The 21468-nt window shown below is 30.5% G+C and overlaps 1 protein-coding gene across 5 annotated transcripts in view; it reads left to right on the forward strand.

The window, feature by feature from the left end:
• LOC142328437 (glycine dehydrogenase (decarboxylating), mitochondrial-like) overlaps nt 1-21468 on the forward strand; it is a 50232-nt gene that overhangs the window by 10242 nt on the left and 18522 nt on the right. For 4 of the 5 annotated variants that reach the window (XM_075372193.1, XM_075372194.1, XM_075372197.1 and 1 more), the window contains 8 exons: nt 486-650; nt 3091-3316; nt 6556-6752; nt 9234-9436; nt 10314-10453; nt 12939-13025; nt 17309-17485; nt 21188-21372. In XM_075372193.1, coding sequence (XP_075228308.1) covers nt 486-650; nt 3091-3316; nt 6556-6752; nt 9234-9436; nt 10314-10453; nt 12939-13025; nt 17309-17485; nt 21188-21372 — 1380 coding nt within the window. The remainder of the gene's footprint in view (nt 1-485; nt 651-3090; nt 3317-6555; nt 6753-9233; nt 9437-10313; nt 10454-12938; nt 13026-17308; nt 17486-21187; nt 21373-21468) is intronic. The other variant, XM_075372198.1, reaches the window with a different exon arrangement.

Here is a 21468-nt window from a genome sequence, read left to right on the forward strand (position 1 = left end):
CATGCAATAACCATTAACACATTAACCACAATAACCACATTAACTGCGTGTTAGTAATGACTGATTAAATATTTAAAAAATTATTGGGACTACATCACATTATGCCACTTGATGTCAGTCATCTCAAAAAAAACCTACATTAGAGCTTGAAAATTTTGTTCATTTTATCATTAAAAAAGAAAATCATGAATTTAAAAAAACTTTAAGAAAATAGAATGAAAAATGTTTTTCTGAATGCAGAAACAAACCTACTTTTTGATCCTTTATTCTTATGTCTTTTATTTCACGATAGTTATTAATATTATGATATTTTCAAGTTCACTGAAAGTGAAAGTTACTTTAGAGAATTTCAGATAATTGAAGAGTTACTGCAGGTTGCTGTTGAGCCAAAATGAAATTCTTTGTTATTTTATTTGAACTATCTGTAATATGTGTAATATTTTATTTGAAATATCTGTAAGGTGTTTAATAGTTTTTTTTTTTAGGACAACACAGTATACACCATATCAACCAGAAGTTGCACAAGGAAGATTAGAAGGTCTTTTGAATTATCAAACAATGGTTTGTGAGTTAACTGGTATGGAAGTAGCTAATGCTTCTTTGTTAGATGAAAGTACAGCTGCTGCAGAAGCTATGGGATTATCTCATAGGTAATAATTTTATTAAACATAAATTTTAAGAAGTAAAACAATATACCCATAATGTAAGCAATAATTTAATATACCTTTGTGCAAATCAATTGAAAGAAGTACAACATTTTTATATTTCACAGTTAGTCAACCTGTTTTCAATGGTTTTCCACCAAATATTAGCTGAGTAATATTTATAAAGTTATGAGTCTCAAAACTTTGTTCAGTAAATACTCAGTTCTTTCTTTCTTGTTTCTTTATCATATTGTTAGTTTTTTCTATATTTTTTAATATTTATTATGCGAGTAGAAGATTTATAATATTGGATGTAATATTTATAAAAAGGGATGCTATAATTATTTTGTATAAACATGCTCTTCCTTTTTTTTTAAGAGGTGGAGGAACCCCATTTGCAGGTGCCTAGGCAGTGTCGGGCTCGCTAACAGGTTCTGCAAGGTGTTATTAGGTGTATATGTATACTTGCACACTACCATTAAACCTCCACTCCTGGCTACCCACCTCCTGGTATTGCTAATGAAGCATTTCATCAGGAGGGAAGTAATACGCCCTCACAGACAGTCATACACCAGTTATGCACAGAGAACAGGAACACAGTAGATCATACAAATCTCACCACATACACCGCACAACATCACATCCGATCAATCATTTCTCACACACACACATCAGACACTTCATGCACACAAATCATACACACTACTTACCCGAGGCCGCCATTGAGTACACAGGTGAAACACACTTCCTTTACTCAATGAGATATATCTGCCAGATGTAAGTTGAGTTTAAATATAGTTGAAAAAATAATTGAAATGAATAATTAAACTGGTCTATCCAGTTTCCCAACAGTATCCCTTCATGAGATACTGCTTTTTTGATTAAAAAAAAAAAAAAAAAAATTGACCTTTAAAAAGATCTTGTAGAAGCTGGAGTCAAAGTATATTTCTCAGTGATTCTGTCATGTTTTGGAAAGATCAAATTTTTTCAGGACAAAGAGATAAAGTACTTGTTAGCCTAGGAATTCACCAGATATGACTTGATTGAAAACCTGCGGTCCATTTGTAAAATTAAACTCAGGAAAATGGGCTGCACAATAAAAGAGCATATGATTTTATTACTTATAGTTTCATAAACCAAAAGATTTGTAACCAAAAGTGTAAATTTTTGGTTAAATCAATGTTTAATAGGATTAAAATGTTAATTAAACCTAAAGGAGATTGTACTAACTATAAAAATAACTTTAATACAAGTTATTTTATTTGCTTTGTCACTAAAAATAAATAAAGTCATTATATTACAAAATTAATTTTGTTTTAATTAATTTGCATGAGTGTAATTATAGATATTAAAAATATAAATTAATAAATTTTTTTTGTTTTGGATTAACAGAGATGTTTTGCTCACATATTGAGCTTTTTCATTGTTCTACTAATTGTAAACTTAGTTTTAAAATGGCTGCAGTCAGATGGGAGTACTCTAGATGAAAATAGAATATTGTAATTAGTGAAAAAAACGTTCAAATTTTTTGATTCAATAATAGCCAATGAGAATTTGAGATTTGAAGAATGTGGTCACTAAAAATATCACTTGGCTCCGGACAGATATATTTGTGTATTTCAAATCATTCTTAAGTTTTAAATTATTAAATATTAAAGTCCAGTGAGGTCGTGTTTGTTTAAATATTTTTGTGCGTTAACAGATTTTTTAATTGTGGATTTTAAATACAAATGTATACATTTTTCCTGATGTAACAGTTTTGGTTACTGTTCTCATTGCAGTTTTTGTTTTTTCTTATGTTTGAATTATTTGAGTATAAAATTATGGTAATTTCAATGTGTAATGTAATTTAATGTGTTAAACTCACTTCTGAAGTAATTCTTGGTCACAGAATGGTAATTAAACAATGTAGAAAATAAATGAAAAGTGATAATTTTGTATGATGTAAGATGATTTGATGCATTACAACATATTTTGTAGTATACGTCTGATATATTTTTAAAATTTGTGTTCTATTTTTGTGGTTGTTTATCAAAGGAAGTTTAGTTTATTGTTTTTATTTAGTTTCTATATGAACTGTAGTCAAGAATGAACATTTTAGTTGAAGTATGCAGTATTAAAATAACTGTGATAACTTTAACAAAATGCAAATGCAAAAAATAAAAAGCGATGTCATTGGCACATGTGATACACATCCCATTTGTCCAGTATATATCCCAAGGAATCAAGGAGGGTATTCTTAAAATGAAATTGCTTTTTATGAAGTAAGCAGAGATGTATATGAAATATTTTTTTATCTCACATCATTAGTTATGGAGGGTCAGTTAAATCGGTGGGTCATTTACAGAAGTTGATTAATGGGAGGCTTCTGTAGTAAAGTAGGAAGTTATGACTATTACTAGGATAATATGAATATTATGTTAAACTTGTTTAATTTTATTTTCAGACACAATAAACGACGTAAACTAGTTTTGTCAAAAACATTACATCCCCAAACAATAAGTGTAGTAAAAACAAGAGCTGATTCATTAGGTTTAACTGTTGAGGCCGGAAATATACATGAAGTTGATTTTTCAAATCGTGATATTGCTGGAGCATTATTTCAATATCCTGATACTGAAGGAAATATTGAAGATATAACAAAAGTTATAGAACACGCTCATTCTCATGGTGTAAGTATTTACATTCTTATTTCTAGAATTTAAGTTATTTTTTAAACAATTTAATATAAAAAATTAATGACAGCTTCTCTCAAATTACATGAAAATTATTCTCCAGAAGATCTTTTTTGGAGCTAACCTTTTAGCTCCATTGTCAGTGGAGTTAACGGCAGAATCAGATCATTTTGTCATTATTATAGGTTGTCTATCTGCTTGGAAGTTCTGTTGGTTAGTGTTGAAGGAACCCTGCTCTTCACCTCTCACTGGTTCAGTGCAACCTGTTTGCCCAACTCTACTAATTGCACTACTAACTCATTTATACTGACAGAATATAGTAAACTCACATTACCTTTATACATTCATTAATTATTGATTTATTTGTTGTTTTACTAATTTTATATTTTTTATCACCACACCTATATAATATTTATGGCCTGACTGCTTACTTCATTTGTTTCATTGGTGAAGCCATGGTTATTTTTGTAAAATTACAAGAGCAAATCAATCTTTTGTTTGTTGTTTTATTAAGTTTTATGAAATTATGTATCTAAATTATTGAAAATATTTCTTAAATGTAGCATTTTTAAATATAATAATTTTTATTATTTGTTAGTGGACCTCATAAGTCGATGCTTAAAATTATTTTATTAGTTATTTGTATAGATCGATTTTAGGGAGGGATATGCGTAGTACATAATTTACAAATGCTTTATCATACTTTTTACTGAACAGTTATTGTGCAAATAAAACTTTCTCTCGTAGTATTCTGAAAAAAAATGTCTAACTAGGGAAGAGTATCACTGAGCAGGCAGTCTAAGGAATTGATGAAAAATGTGATCGGTTATGACCGAGGAAGCAAGGAATGGGATATGTCTGATAAATACAAAAAAGTCGTAGAATTTGTTTCAAAAGTCACAAAAGTGTTAGAAAAGAATAGCGATGTGAAAAAAACAAGGCAACTCATCTTAATTTAGTTAAAACTTAACTTATCAAAAAAAGGAATTTTTGTAGATTATTTTTAAAAGGAGCTATTAGACAGATGGTTCTCAGGTTTTACATAACTGAAGGATGAATTCCTATACTTTGGTAGTGTTTTTGAAACTTAAGAAGAAAAAATTACTTTCAATTAGAAAAGACAACTTAATCAAAATTTTAAGATTTGAAGGATTTAAGTGGCAAAAATGTAAACAGGTTGGTTCTTGTAGAAGAGTATCACATACAGCAGGTGTCTGCAACATGGCGCCTGCAGGTGCCATGGCGCTCTCAATGGGATTTTTATATACCCTCACTATATTACACACCTACTAAGCCCAGTAACTGTATCGGTGTCATGTGTATGTAAGACAATATATTGCACAAGCTCAGTGTCAGAAAATAGCAATTAAGGTCATACACTGACATACTTGCTACTTAGCACGTAGGAATATTCTCGCTTCTGATAAATTTGGTAGTATATTACCGTTACCGTATTCTGATACTATGTATTTTAAGTGTTATTGATTATATTTTATTATTTACGCTTTATTAGTAACCATATCACGCAAGATAGAAACGCTTTTCACTATCAAATACGTATCATACTGGTTAAACAAATTTTATAAATAACCCATCATGAGTAATTGTAAAAGAAAAAGAATTTATTCTCTTAATATTGACTGGGAAGAACAATTTTGTTTTATTGACTTTAAAGGCAAATGTATCTCTTATTGTGTAATAATAGTGTGGCACCCCTGATAACTTGTCATGTTCCCCCCCAATAACTTTTGAATTTATTTTGTGCCCTTATTGACAAAAAGGTTGCCGACCTCTGACGTACAGTAAAAAACATTCTACTTCTTTTACAGATTCAGAAATTTAGGGAAGAAAGTTGTCCACTTATCTACACTAACAAAACTTGTATTCACAGCCGCCATACTCAGTATAAGTTGATCGTATAAAGTAAGCAGTTTGGAAGAAATTAAATTTCTTTATTAAAAAAAATAGATTTGAAATACTTCATGCAGGAGGTATGTAACCTTACCCTGCTGCAATCACCGTACATAGCAGACAATGAATCATTAGTTTGCTAGTGAGTGACTAATGATGAAGACCTGACCCTTAGCCTTGGACCACTAGCTACACAGATTAGTACCCGGTTCTGGTCAAGGAAGAAGTAAAACAGATGCTATCATCCATGTAGTCGGGTTGAAACATGACCCAGGGATGCAATCTTCCTCCATGTCCTAAGCTCTAGTGGCCACCATTGCCTCCATAAGTTTAACTCCTGTTGGTTAACACAATGAATGTTTTAACAACACCAATCACTGGGGGCTAGCAACCACCTGGTACCAGAAATTTATCAGTTTTTATACACAGGTTAAAAGCTGAGTAGTATACTCAATTTCAGTCTCAAATGTAGGACTAGGCTTTGGGTAGATCCAGTATCATGTAAGACATACATCTATAACTCAATTATAACATAAAGTACATTACAGCTAGGCTTACTATATTTTTTTGGGTCCAACCCAGGACTTTTTTTGAAAATTAATGATCAAAAATGTTTAGAAAAGTTACTTCACACATGAAATCAACATAAACACATTGCCCCTGTTGTGTTGTCAAATAATTAAGTAAAAAGTTGTGGCAAGATCGGTAGCCACGCCTCTGTCAAAATCGATGTCAGCACTTGCTCCAAGGTCGGCTGAGAGATGCACGGTGGTCGTAAGAAACTGTTTAAAAACTTGATGTCAAACATATAGGTGTAAAATTAAAAAACCCTCGCCAATCATATAATTCTCAAACCCCAGACATTACCCCTGACAGCACTAAAAAACCAGGACTGTCCTGGACGTATGGTAAACCTAATTACAGCAACATTGTTATTTACAGCTGTTCCATGTCAGCTCCAACCAAATTAGTTATAATGATGAAATATTTTGATTAAAAGTACATTTATACTGTTTTTCCTTCATTTTTTTTAGAATTATCAAGTTAATGGAAACTTGATGAAATCTGAATTTCTGCTTATATGTTTTTCTGTAAAAACAATCGTTATTAGAAATTTTAAAAAACTGCATTTACACTCCTGCAAGAGAATTCACAAATTTTTTTTGAAAATGGTGCTCTGTTATACTATTTGTCACCTATTATAATAACTCCAAAAACTTTAATTTAGTAAAATTCCCATTCTTAATTTTTATGAACTGCAATGTATACTTAATTTTTTTAATTGTAAATGAAATTATTTACATATTATTATTATTATTTTATAGACACTAATGGTTTGTGCAACTGATCTTCTTGCACTATGTCTCATTCGTCCACCAAGTGAATTGGAATTTGACATCGTTGTCGGAAGTTCACAAAGATTTGGGGTACCATTAGGGTATGGTGGTCCACATGCTGGTTTTTTTGCTTCTCGTCAATCATTAGTACGTCTTATGCCTGGAAGAATGATTGGTATTACACGGTAATATAGTTTGTTATTCCTTTTATAAAAAATGAATTCGATTGAGATAAAAATTAATTATAAAATTTGTTATGTGCTATTTATTCAGTAACTATAGAGTAATACCAATTACAACTACTCATTGTTTTTGCGATTACAGAAAGAAATTACTTTTTGTAACATCTGATCCATGAACATTCAAATGAAAGACATAAATACTACTATGGCTGGACTAGACTGATTAATGCTTTAACATATAATAATTATACATAACATATAAACGATTAATGCAATTATCATATAAACAGCTTTTGGAATAAGATTTGAAGAATTAATTGATCATCCAAAAAATCTGTCTCATCCAATGCTTTTTGAAGCTTGCTTGTTAAAAAAATCTTTCTAGCTCCTGGTATCACTGACTATTGCATAGAATAAGTCGATCGTAGGGCTGTTATCTTCCTGCTTCAAAACCTGCAAGTTTTCTTCACATATGTGGGTTGTGATGTAATGAAGAAGGAAGATATGGAGGTAGTCTGTAGGGTAAACATTTGCCCAGGGGTTTATGGTTTTGAAAATAAGATCTTTTAGAAAAAGTTTTAGAGTGTATGTTCAGAATGTATGACATGATGGCAATTAACTTTTGTTATGTACATTGCTTCGGTGACGTTTAGTAAAAATAATCATCAGTAAAAATAATCATCAGTAAAATTGAATATTGTTTTAGGACTCCTAATCTATACTACCATATAAAGAGGAAGAGTGTTTTTGCTTGTTCATGATAAACAAAAAAACTACTCGATCAATTGCAATCAAATTTTTACCTACGTTTCTTGGCATAATTGAGAAGGTTTTGTAGTAGTGGAAATTTGCCAGTTGAAGCACAAAACTTAATGAACTGTGAACTGTGAGTCTGTATCACTGTGTGAGCTAGGTTTGAACTGAATGATCTGACTCAATCAAATGTATATTATAAAAATAATAGAATTAAATTTATGGTAAAAAAAATTAAAAAAATTCTGTTTAACAATAATGTGCTTCCCATGGGGCCTGCGTTTGAAGCTAGAGTGGTGAGGTACACAAGCACTTCATGGGAAGCTATAACAATCATCACCATCAACTGGTAACAAACACGTTGCCCCTGGGGCACTGGGGTGTTCTTAATATAATATCTCTACAAACAATTATCCAATTTTCAAAATTCAAATTAGGTGTTTGTTAGTAGGATAAAGGCCAACGTCTTCATACATCAGGTACACTACTCTAGATATAACAGATGCTTATTTGGAAATATTTATCTGTTTGTTTATTATCGCATCACGCAAGAACCAATCGACCGATTACTTTCAAATTTGCAGAATACATTCGTGTTATCCCAGGAAAGCTATTAAGCCATCGACAGGGACCTTGCTCCCTTGAAGGTTAAGCTAGTAAAAATATTCATTATTTCTTCGCCCCAAGGAGGATGAAGTTGTGAATTAAAAATATTCATTAAGGAAAAGATAGATTAATCCTTTTACTTCATTATTATATTTCTGCCAGCATAGCAAAGAAATAAGTTATGGATTTTTTGTGTCAAAGGTGTGTGCACTTTAGTTACCTTAGTTACTATTATTCTAACCCACCGGGTTGGTCTAGTGGTGAAGGCGTCTTCCCAAATCAGCTGATTTGGAAGTCGAGAGTTTAAGGATTCAAGTCCTAGTAAAGGCAGTTACTTTTATATGGATTGAATACTAGATTGTAGATACCGGTGTTCTTTGGTAGTTGGGTTTCAATTAATCACACATCTTTGGAATGGTCGATCTGAGACTGTACAAGACTACACTTCATTTATACTCATACATACCATCCTCATTCATCCTCTGAAGTAATAATACCTGAATAAGTCCTGGCTAAACAGGAAAAAAAGAAAGAAAAGCTACTATTATTCTATCTTTTGTAATTTAGTTTCTTTTTTAGGTTTGTGTAAAACCTTAATACTATAGTTATAATTTATCAATATTATTCTCACAACCATGAGGCTAACGTACAGCATGAGAGTCCAGAGATTGGAGCCCCCTGGTAGATGGGAATGGCGACCAAAGCAAGTTCTGGAGGTGAAGCAACCACTACTGGTCCCCCTGGAAAATTGGGAATGATGAGTAAAGTGAGCTCTGCAGCCATGGGGTAGGCCCCAGGAGGCCTCGAGGAGCCTCTGAGTTGGTCCCGGGATTTGCCTGAGCTGATCTGAGTGCTGAGTAGGTTCTGGATAGACAGGCCGTCTAGTAGATATATATATATATATATATATATATATATATTTACATGACAAATGAGTAAAAAATTTTCTCGTTAAGATTAAAAACATAATTTGTTTATGTTGCATTTGAAAAATATTATCTATATTTTAAAAAAATCTCATTTTTATAAAAATAGTAGAACACTAATTAAGTTATACGTTAGGAAAATATTTTCAAATATATTAATTTTTATTTTAATTATATTTTTATGGATATCATTTTATAGTGATGCTAATGGACATGATGCTTATCGTTTAGCCCTCCAGACTCGTGAACAACATATCAGAAGAGATAAAGCAACAAGTAACATTTGTACAGCACAAGCATTACTTGCAAATATGTCTGCTATGTTTGCTGTTTATCATGGACCTAAAGGATTAAAAGATATTGCCACAAAAGTTCATAATTTTGCATTATTACTTTCACAAGGTATATGTTAATTATTAATTAAGGTATATGTTTTTTATAAGATTTTATTACAAGTTAGGTTTCTTTTTTTGTCAAATTTTAAAAAGCCTTCTAAACTTTTACTACTCTTCAGGTTTACATTTTAAATACAACTATTCTTTGCATTTCTGATTTTAGTATTGTCATATTTTGTTGTTGAATAAAGCACAGTTAAAGTTTATGAAGCGAACTTAGGCGGAACAACTTGGATAGAAAAACTTGGATACAGAGCATATATAACACCTGATGAATGAATGTAAAATGTATAAGAATGCTAGTGATGAAGATGGTAAAAGGAACTATCGACAATTAAGAAATACTATAAACAGGAAGTGCAAATTAGTGAATGAAAAGTGGATTAAAGAAAAGTGTTCAGAAGTGGAAAGACAAATGATCATTGGTAAAATAGGTGGGGGCATACAGGAAAGTTAAGGAGAATTTTGTGATACATAAGTTAAAATCTAACAGTGTGTTAAATAAAGATGGTAAACAGATTTATAATATGAAAGAAAAGGCTGATGAGTGGGTGGAATATATTGAAGAGTTATACGGAGCAAATTTAACTGGTGTTATAGAGGAAGAAGAAGAAGTTGAAGAGGATTAAAAGGGAGATACAGTACTAAGATCTGAATTTAATAGAGCATTAAAGGATTTGATTGGCAGAAAGGTTCCTCGAATAGATGGGATACCTGTAGAATAAATACATTTTAAAATAATAATTTAATTAAGTATGTTAGAAATGATACTGTATGCCTGATTTTGGACATCTCATAAAATTTTTGTTTTCCGTAGAAAAATATTAGTAAGAATCCTTTAGGTATTATTGACCTATTGATTTTTATTTGCACTGTTTTTTCAGGTTTAAAAGATTCAGGGAATATTATCTGTCATAAACATTTCTTTGATACACTGCATGTTAAACCATTAATGGATCTGAATGATATTCTTGAAAGAGCTTCATCAAAAAAAATTAATCTTCGATATTTCAATGACGGTTCTGTAAGTAAACTGTAACTCTAATTGTTTTTCATAGTTTATAACACACGGGTCGATGTAGTTTTATGTACTTATCCTACCTAATTCTTTTTGCTTTTGGTCTTAATATTTCAGATAAAACATGTCAACTCTGAATACACAAGCTTTTCAGATATGTAGAGATGTAGAAATAAACTAAGAACTCAATTGGGTTGATGAAGCATAAATTGCATCCCCTGCATTCAATACAAATATCAACCGATTTCTCTTTCATCTCTTTTTTTAAGTTTCTGTTGACAATTGTTAATAATGTAAGTTTTACAATCTAAAAACTATATGTGTGGATCTAAAAGAAAAAAGCTTTTAATAATTCCAGCATTTTGTAAAGCGGTTAAAATTCATTGGTTTGACTAAATTATGTTGGATTGGATAATTTGATAAGATATTTGTACTATGCAATTTTGTTTGATTTTTAATTTTTCATGAAATTACCAAACGATTAATATTACACCTGCAAGTTTGAAACAAACTTCATTGTTTACTCACAAAAATTTTGTGACTAATTTGTCATTGTCATTAATAATAGTAAGTCATTTTTTTTAGTAAAAGTAATTCACTTTGCTTAAAGGAATAACTAATAATTTAATAATTTCCAAATATAATATTTTATAACTTTATATGTACAACATATTTATGTTGTTGGATTATGCTGTTGTTTTATTTATTTATTTTTTATTTTGACTTTATTACCATTTCCATTATATTCTACAATAAGTTTTTTTTATATACCAGCTCAAATATAATACTGAATTTTACTAAAAACAATCAGCAATTAGTAAAAATTTGGAAAAAAACTATTACAAATTTTAAAACTACGAGTAATGAAATAAAACATCCAAATAATGATTTTTATAATTTGTTTAATTTAAATTGTTTGAAAATTATTGATGTACAATATATTTGACATTCTAAGAAAAGTTCTATGAGTTTAAGGTACCACCCAAGAAAACAATTTGTAAACAATATTACTTGTAGGCTGAATTATTAAGAGAGCTAGTCTGAGCATGTGCACTTCTTACTACTACACATCTACATGTTTGTAAATGTTTACAAAAAAATAATACTTACAAATTATTGTAGAATAATGCAGTTCTAAGATGCAAAACCAATCCATTTTAGGTAGATTTCTTAGAAATCTACTTGTTGTAACGAATACCATGATTCAATTTCCAGAAAATGTCATTATTTGTATATATATATATATATATTTCACTTTCTTGTGGACACGATAACTGCCATTATCTTGTGCCAGTCACTTTCAAATTGACACAAAGTATAATGACCCAAAATTTTGGTCGAGTTCCTAAATGGGTAAAATCAAACCATGGGGGGAAGCTTTTTCAAAAAAACAAAATATCTCTGTAACTTTCTTATTAAGTAAAATATCAAATTAATTTAAAGTTCCTACTATTCTTTGGATAAGGGCCTAAACCTTATCTAAGTAAAGTTTTTTGATATTACCAACCATTGGCCCAGGGGGTGGGAAGAATGGAGTTTCGAAGACAAAAAAAAATCATACCTCCCTTAGTAGATTCAGTATCAAATCGGTTGAAAGTAGTCTTCAGTCCTCTAAACATTACTTAAAATATTTGTCTGAAACAATGACCAACCCTTATGACAAGGGATGACCAAAATTTTGCTGGAATTGTAAGATGACGAGGGGGGCTTGTCATATGCTAAACATGTGAAACCTTTTTCACATGCAACCATTGTCATATTGAGTAAATTTGTAGTTTTTCTTAACTTTAAGGTGGAAATTGTTTTTATCTCTTACTTAGCACCGGTGAAATATACCTCCGCCTTTCAGCATGTCGAAAGGAATTTTTTATAACCGACTCAGCGTAATCTTGAGAGATTTTTGATATGTTTATTTCAGTTGTTAATAGTTATGAAGTACGTATAACTTATTTATTTTTTCCTATCGATATAAATTTGACAGAATACAGAAAAAAATTAGTTTTTATTTAAAAGTGATCTAATCGCATTGCTACAAGCCTTGTAGCAATATGTTTAATCTGCTCAGAAGACCAGTTTTCTCATTATGTAATTAAGATGTAAAAGCTGTAAAAATATACCTTTCAAATAGTGTTGGTGGTTTTCAGTAAGGTTTATAAATACAGATGGTTAATGGCTAAATGCAGATGGTGGGAATAAGTTAATAATGAGTTAATGAAGAAGTTGATGAATGACATATCATGAACTGGTTTGAACCGCCAAGAGTATTTACATTATAAATGGTTAAATGTGTTTGTCTCCTACCATAGCAGTTCATAATATTAATAATAATAATCAAATTTTATATCAATTTTGCCATAATATTGATCATCTTAAAATATATTTTTTGATATATTGTTTATATAACTTTTTAAATAAAAAGTTTATCCTATAAAAGTTTTGTTTTATTTTGAGTTAATATTCCTTAAAATGACTTTTTATCTGTGTTTTTTAGGTTGGTATTTCACTTGATGAAACTGTATCGCATGATGATGTAAGCGATTTGCTTTGGATCTTTGGATGTGAAACATCGTTAGAAGAGGTATAGTATATATTTTTAAACTACATAAACAATATTTGAATTCATTTACTATTATTTTGAAAAAGTGTAAATTTTAATGTAATTTCATAAACATTTTAGTACATTTTATGAATATTTTTTAATGCATTAATCTATAATTCTTATGTTCACACTGAAATTGTTAATGAGTTAACACTTTCAGCCGTACATCTTGCTCTAGTAATATGTTAAAGTAAATGTGAATGACAAATTTAGTTCTAAAACTGTGTCAGTGACCATATTTCTTTCTTTCCAGCCAGGAGGGCTGGCTTTACCATTAGTTTGGCTTGTTGTGCAATCCCTTCATAGGAAACAAGAGTCCTTGACTAATTCTTCAGGCAAGGTCTTACTGATACCAATCTGTAGGTGGTAGCATAGTACATAGATGGAACCAGGGCAGCTGACCGTAATACTTACCTAAGTTCCTAAGTAAGAAGGATAAGGATAACAAAAGGGTAGGGAACAGGCAAGGAACAATCAACCGATTGGTCCTGATTTGGTTAGTTTACTGTCTTCTCAGGAATGATAGTTTCTTTTTTTACTATTATGATAAAAATCTTGCAGTAGGGGGCTGCATATGTTGAGAATTTTAAGTGAAGGGGATTTACACAAAATCAGATAGCAAATACGATTGTCATTTTGTGTACGATGTGTGTGCATACGTTAGTACTGTTTAAGATATAAATAAATATTGTTACAAGAAATGCCAAGCAATTTACCTCTTTGTTTCCTTGCTCTACCTTCAATTAATGCTTTTTCCTTCTGGTATACTCTGATCATCCTCTCTATTCCGTACTCTACCCATTAAATAATAATCTATTCAAAATCGTGTTTTATGAAACATAAATAATGTTCAGACATTGTATAGATAATGTTATGTTTTACTTGTTAAATCTTTGTAGGGTTGTATTTTTAAATAGGTGTTCCAATTTTTTGTTTCTTTTATATAGAAAGAGAGATTGTAAGATTTGTAGATTGTTACCTAACCCAAAATTTAGTTATTTAACACCTATCTAAATAATTTTTTTCATTACTGAACACTAGGAATTGTAATAAATATTTAAAAATTTTTCAGTATTTGGAACCTTCTAAAAAGAATCCATTCCTCACAAAAGCACTATTTCCTCTTCATGCCTGGACCACAAAAAAATGTAAGATTTTATTTATTTTTATTTGTTAACAGGAAAATAAACTGATTATTGATATAACTTATGTCTGAAATTTTTTCAAATCACCAGGAAAATTATATACAATTAACCTAATTCTTGTAGGGATTAGAATCTTATAATTTTTAAGAAAACCTTTTTTTAGAAAATTTCTTTTATTATTCATTAGTGTTATTTTAAAGAAATAAGGGGACATTCATTATGAAAGTACATTTTTAAAATTTTAATATGCTCTAAAGAAATTAGAATAGGAAATTTTAAAAAAACTTGATTTTTTAACATAAAGGTTGAAATATTCAAAATTAATAAAATATGCAAATTACTTTAATTAGGTTTCTTAAAAATGTAGTGAAATCCATAGAAGAAATTGGTTACAAAAAAGTAAAAACTGATTGTTGTAATTTTAAACATTATATAATAAGAACATATAATAAACAAGAACTTACTGATCCCTGTCTTTAACCAAATGTGATACACTCCTATTTTGTGGAGCCACATGATCTGACAAATATGTGCTATTAAGTAAACATCAAAATCCTTTTGTAACATATTTTTTATTTAATTGTAGGAATTGTTTATATTAAATAGCGTGTAAATAAAACTATACAAAGTATTCTAAAAAGTTAAAAATATCTTTGAAAATAATTTATTAGGTGTAACAGAGAAGAATCTTTAAAACACAAAGTCTGGTTATATTAAACATATAACCATAAACAAGAAGTAAGATAAACAGTTTCATTTCTAATTATCAAATAAAATTATAAACTAGGTGAAATTAATAAAAAAAAAATTTAATTGCAGTTAAATAAACTATTTTAAAATTCATCTCGTAAATATTACATAATGTTATGAATGATTTGAATAGTATAGTGTACTGCCTAGAAAATCAGGTATATAAAGGAACATATTTACCAACAATATAGGCTATAAGAAAAACTAAAGATTTCTTTCTATAAAGGTTCAGTGTAATTAAAGAAACACATCTGTAACTGAGTAGAGCTGCCCTGGAATTACACCAATCATTCATATTAAACAACATTTTTCTAATTTCCATTTGTTTTTTTTTTTACAAAGATCTTAAAAAAGTCTTTTTTAAAAGTTAAAAGTCTTTTTTCTGAATATCAGATCATTTTGGTAAAATGCCTCGTTCTTTAAGACAAGTCAGATCAAAGATTAGATACATGCTAAATACAATAAACAGTTTCAATTTGAAACCAAACTCTTTGTATATGATGTGTGTGTGTGTGTTTTGGTGAAATCTGTTCAAAAAGTATCATACCTATCTTTTTCTTGAAAATTACTTGAATGTGATCAGTAAAGTTTGGTAAAAGTGCAGAACTATGTTCCACGTGTATTTTTTGTAATTGCATAGAGGATGTCATTTGTTATTCAGCAGCTATTGCATGCATGAATTTTGCAGGGCTTGTTGCAATTTTATTTTGTGCATAATGATGATATACTCTAAACATTATTATATCAAGTTCTGCCAAAAGCTTAGTGAAACACAAAGAAAAACGATTAAGAAGATTAAGCAGACTTTTGGGAGTGAAGCTACAGAGGGGTAATAAATATTACAGAATGGAATAATAATTTTCAAAATAGTGACACTTCAGTTGAGAGTGAACAACACACCAATAGGATATTAACAAGCCGAACTCCAAATATCATTAACAATATATGCAATTTGACATGGAAAATCATCTGCTGACTAATAAATTACAAAGGACATTGGGATTAGTGATGAGTTCACCTGATTTTAAAGGATGAATTGAGCTTGTAGACACAGACCATAAAATTTGTGCCAAAGTTGCTTTACTTGAGCAGAAAAAGATTTGTTTTGATGTTGCATAGTAGTATACCAATGTGATCCTAAATCTCTTAAGACCATGTTGTCGATGAATCTTGGGTATATGGATATAACCCAGAAACGAAAGCTCAGTTGACAGTTATCAGGATTTCCATGCACACTGGAAAACCTGGAATTTGAAAAATCTTTAAGTTCTGGAAATTTCTTGGAATTTGAGCTTATTTGTCATAAAATATTTATTACTGATGTAGAAATTTTGCAAAATTTTACTTATTTTTCCATACTATTATTTTAACCACGTTCATTTTTTAATAGAATATATTCTGAAAATAAGGGAGGTTGAAAGATATCTAATTTTATTATTTCTATCATTAGTTTTATTATCTTTGTCAATCAAAAAAAAAAAATTATGACAAATAAAAAAAGTATGAGTTTCATAAAATACCTTGAAATTTTTATCTATGTCTCCACATACAACAAACAATTTTTCCACATTCACTAAATGTGTTTCACTGACTTTATTAAATTTAAGTTTCACTGACTCTACTAAATTGAAGTTGTAGAAAAAAATTGATGATCAATATCATTGATGCTTTTTTTATGCTTAACAGATGTTGTGTAGGATTTTGAGTGTAATTTTTTAGCTGTTACTGATCTTTTTAATGCCTAAATAAATCACCATCATTTCCAAGGCCAAAGAAAGCAAGACAAGTGAAAATGAAGCTGACTGTTTTTTTTTTTTAATTTCCTCAGAGCTGTGCAACCCAAGTATGCCCCAGAATTCTAAACTATCAAGAAACAGAACTCTCTAAAGGATCTCCATTACCTTTGTCATGCAGTTTGGTGCAAGAGATTGGATCTATGGAAATTACATAAATGTCAGTTGCATCATAACACACACGCCTATTTGTCACATGTAATCCAGAACTTCAAATACAGAAAGTATTTATTCTGTATAGTCAAATACAGAAATCCTCAGTTCACTAGAACCTAAGACAGTTTTTTGAAATCACTACTCACCAGATATGGCTCCTTGTAATTTCTGGTAACTTCAAATGCTTCTGAAAGTGTTGTCACAGCTGGGAGATATAATGATGAATGTGATAGCACAACTTGTAGAAATATCAAAAGAGATGTACAAAAAATATTTTCAGTATTATGATAAGAGGCTATTTTGTAGGAAACAAAGATTTATAGCCACTTGGTCAATGGTCAGACAGATTTTGAACAAACCTTGTATTTATGTTTTATTTTATAAAGTTTAGTAATAATTATTAATTTTCTGTTTTTAGATTGCTGAAAACAGTGATATATTAAGCAACAGTATTTTGAAGACAGAATTCAAAAGAATGTCACAGTTTATGACTCATCCTATTTTTAACACTTATCATTCTGAAACAAGAATTGTAAGATATATGAAGTCACTAGAAAACAAAGATATTTCTTTAGTTCATTCTATGATTCCACTGGTTTGTATTTTCTGATTTGTTTAAATAAACTTAGAATAGTTAAAAAATTGTTCTATGCAGTTAGGCTCTAGGAAGTGTTTTTTTCATTTTTTCCAGGAATAAAAATATTAACCCACCAGCTTGGTCTAGTGGTGAACGCGTATTCCCAAATCGGCTGATTTGTAAGTCGAGAGTTCGAGCAAACTCGAGAGCCCTAGTAAAGTCTAGAGTCCTAGTAATGTCAGTTATTTTTACACGGATTTGAATAATAGATTGTGGATACCAGTGTTCTTTGGTGGTTGGTTTCAATTAACCACTCATCTCAGGAATAGTTGAACTGAGATTGTACAAGACTACACTTCATTTACCCTCATACATATCATCCTCATTCATCCTCTGAAGTATTATCTGGAAGCTAAACAGGAAAAGAAAGGAATAAAAATTTAAAAAAAGTGAACAGAATTAAAATAAAGTTTAGTGCTGTCTCTAACATTATTTTTATCCTCTGTTCAAGATTTTATCTATGTTGGGTCATCTGAAATACTTCTAATTTTTGTCCTGCACTATCTTTCACCTGCTGCTGCACATTTGCAGTGTTCTTTTTTGCAAGTTCTTACATCTTCCACTGCTATCATAAACCATCTTATTGCTCTAACTGTACTTCTCATTGCTTACAGTCTCATTTTTACTCCATCCTTTTTCTCTTCTCTACTATACTTCTCTTAAACTGATTTGGCAACCTCTGCATTACTTTTCTTTTCATTATTCAATATCAATTACTTTTATTATATTTCATTCTAGCCCTGCTAAATGAACCTGTTAGGTTTTCACAATATTTTGTATTTCCTCTAGATTATCATAATTGATTTGGCTGTTATTTTCTGCTTTTCCTAGCATTGTTATTCTACCCGTTCGTATTTGGCAAATATCAAAGTATCGCCATTCTCAAAACTACTTTTAGCAATCACTTAATGTCAAAAGTAGTTTTTAGAATGGAGGTACTCCATAACGCATCGACTACAAATGTTAGAGTGATAGTGCTAGAAAGGGCAAAAAACAATATTCAAATTGACCTGTCAGGTTCATTTTACCTTGTATTTGCTCCGCATAAAAGGACTAATTCTAGCTGAGATTTGTCACCAATAAATTAGTGATTACAGTACGGTAAAGATATTACGAGTAGACAAAGCATGGAAGATCAGTTCATTTAAAGAAAGAACAATGGATGTTAATGATGAACAAAATTCACTGATGAGCTAATAAAGACAATTTCAGTGATAGACATTCAGTAATTAATCGGTATACTTCTTGAGCAGGGCTTGGTAGAATTAAGAACTGTTCTTTATTAGATCTCGACTAAAATTGTAGGCTATTAGAAATATTATGTAGAGTGTACCCAAAAATTTTGCTGACATTTATCTACAAGTTTTTTGTTTTTGTTTTTTTTTTGCTACGGAAAACAAAGAAAGCTTTCTAAACTTTACAGTAATAGCAGATGAAACAAAGACTATTTTACCTATAAATAAACTATTTAAACATCTTGGCAATTTGACACTTCCTGGCAATTTTTAAACAAATATATTAGGGAATTTGATAAATGTTACAGCTTACAATGAACTAAATAATTTTGATGTATGATTAAAAACATGTAGTAAGGAATTTTGGTTTAAGGTTAGCCTCCAATTCCATACTCTTATTTACTATACAAAGTTGTTGGAGACCATCAAGTGAGAAATTTTAGACAATTCCTCTAATAGATGTAATCTTATACAAATAACTGTATGTATATACGTGACATAATCTTAGTGGCAAGGTGCAAAAATGAGATATCCAGTCTAAAAAATACTAGGAAGATTAACAGTATATTATGAAAAACAAATCACTTAGATTCAAATCCTGGGAACACCTCATTTTGACCTACATTTTTGTAACAGAGAACACGTCTTAATATAAGTAGATAAATGACATTCAAACACCAAAGTATACGGGTGTTATGATGGACTTGACCCTATTTGTTATGCATCATTGTCTAAGTTCAAGGTAAATTAGTGGAAAAAATTGAATTATTTGTTAAATTAACAGAGGGGAAGTATAATCAGAAGTCCTTTGCTTGATGACCTTAGTGCTTTGTTTTGCAGCAGGTGGTTATCCAACATCCAAACAGCAAGTGTCTCTGCATATATCATGCATTTGTTTGGTACTGAATAAATACATTTGAATAGTTAGTAGGTGCTTGAGATTGATACAAATTCAGAAAAAATTATTTTTTGGTCAGGGTAGCACTTCTATACTTCAATTACCAGTTACAGAATTACTAGCAAAGAATAAGATGAGAGATTTAAGACTTGCATTCTACAATCATTTCATTTCTACCTTTCCTTGTTGGCCTAAGAGTGATTTTTTTCTTTGAATGAATATCATTCATCGGATCAATGAGGCTCATGGTTCTGAAAGGCTTATCGTATTGAGGCTCTCATGTTGTTATATGGAGAAACTGTTCTGTAGGGTTTGAACTGATGGTTGTAGGGTTATGAATGGATAATGGTACCTTTTATAAAACTCTTCTTTTTTACCTATTACTATTCCTTGGGCAGTAGTGGGCTCCAAGAGAAAATCAGAGTGAATTCCTCCCTGTATTTCTTCTGCCATCTTTGTGTGGATAATTCTGACCGACATCTTTGACATCAAAGCTGTTGGTCTGTAGCATAGTTATCATGATGCCAAGTTCTCTCGGGCATGCTTTACTGTGCTGCAAGAACTGGACACTTGAAAACCATGTGTTCTGCGATATCCTCTCTTCTGCAATAATTACACTTGGCTGAGGGATTCAATGCTTGTGTAAACAAGTATGCTTTATAGTAACTGACCGATCAGGAACTGAGTTAAATAGTACCCCCAGTTTTCCATGCTTTGTGGTCCAGCCATCTCCGTAGATCCAGTATTAGTCTCTATGTCTATCTTTTTTTCTTTTTTATTTGCTTCCAGGACTGTCGTTAGATATTGATGTCCAGCTATCTTTTTTGTCAACTTATCCTATACCATAAACAATGTCTGGACAGCATTAATTAACTAAGAGCAGACAATTCTGAATGCAGAAACAATATGGTAGAGTGTGATTAAATCTTAAAAGGATGCTGAAGAAGATTACTGTACTACCTGAATGAACAAATGAAAGACTTCTTTGACTGAAGCATAGGTCTGATAGAATAATTTCAAATCCTGACAGCAATTTTCCATGCTCTCAGTTTACATATGCTCTGCTTGAATAGTTCCATGTCACATTATTCAGAGATAAGAAATGGTTTTCAGTATGGATGGGATGGAAAAGTAATTTTGTTGAGTGTATATTTGAACTTGATTTAATAAAATTGTTAAATAGTAGTAATATGCTACTCTCCTCCTAGGAAAAGTCTTTGATCTCCAGAGGGATTATGGGTGGAATGGGCATCTGTTGTACTTTCCTAAGCTTGTGGGTACCAATTTTTTAGTGTTTTATTTTCTTTTTATCTCTTCCTGGGTAAATTCCTATTTATTATCACTCCTTTTTATCATTGATCTTTCCATGTTCTGTGAGTTTAGAACAGGTCCACTTAAGTCTAATATAAAAAAGGTACAGTTCTAAAATTACCCCTTCATGTGATTCATGGATTTAACAAAGATGTCGACTTGTGTTTTAAATGCATGATTTATGTTAATAAAAGCATTTTTTAATCTTTTATACAGGGTTCATGCACAATGAAACTGAATAGTACTACTGAAATGATGCCTTGCAGTTTTAAGGAATTTACTGATTTACATCCATTTGTACCAAAAGAACAAGCTCAAGGTTATCAGCTTATGTTTACTGAATTAGAAAAGGATCTTTGTGAAATAACTGGCTATGATAAAATATCCTTTCAACCTAACAGGTAAAATTTCTGTGTATAAATTAAGATTAAGACCAGTTTTCTCAGATTAGAATGCCTTGAATGTTCAATATGCAAATCATTGTTTTTAGTCTTTTA

This window comes from Lycorma delicatula, chromosome 7, assembly GCF_047948215.1.
Source record: "Lycorma delicatula isolate Av1 chromosome 7, ASM4794821v1, whole genome shotgun sequence".
Lineage (NCBI taxonomy): Eukaryota > Metazoa > Arthropoda > Insecta > Hemiptera > Fulgoridae > Lycorma > Lycorma delicatula.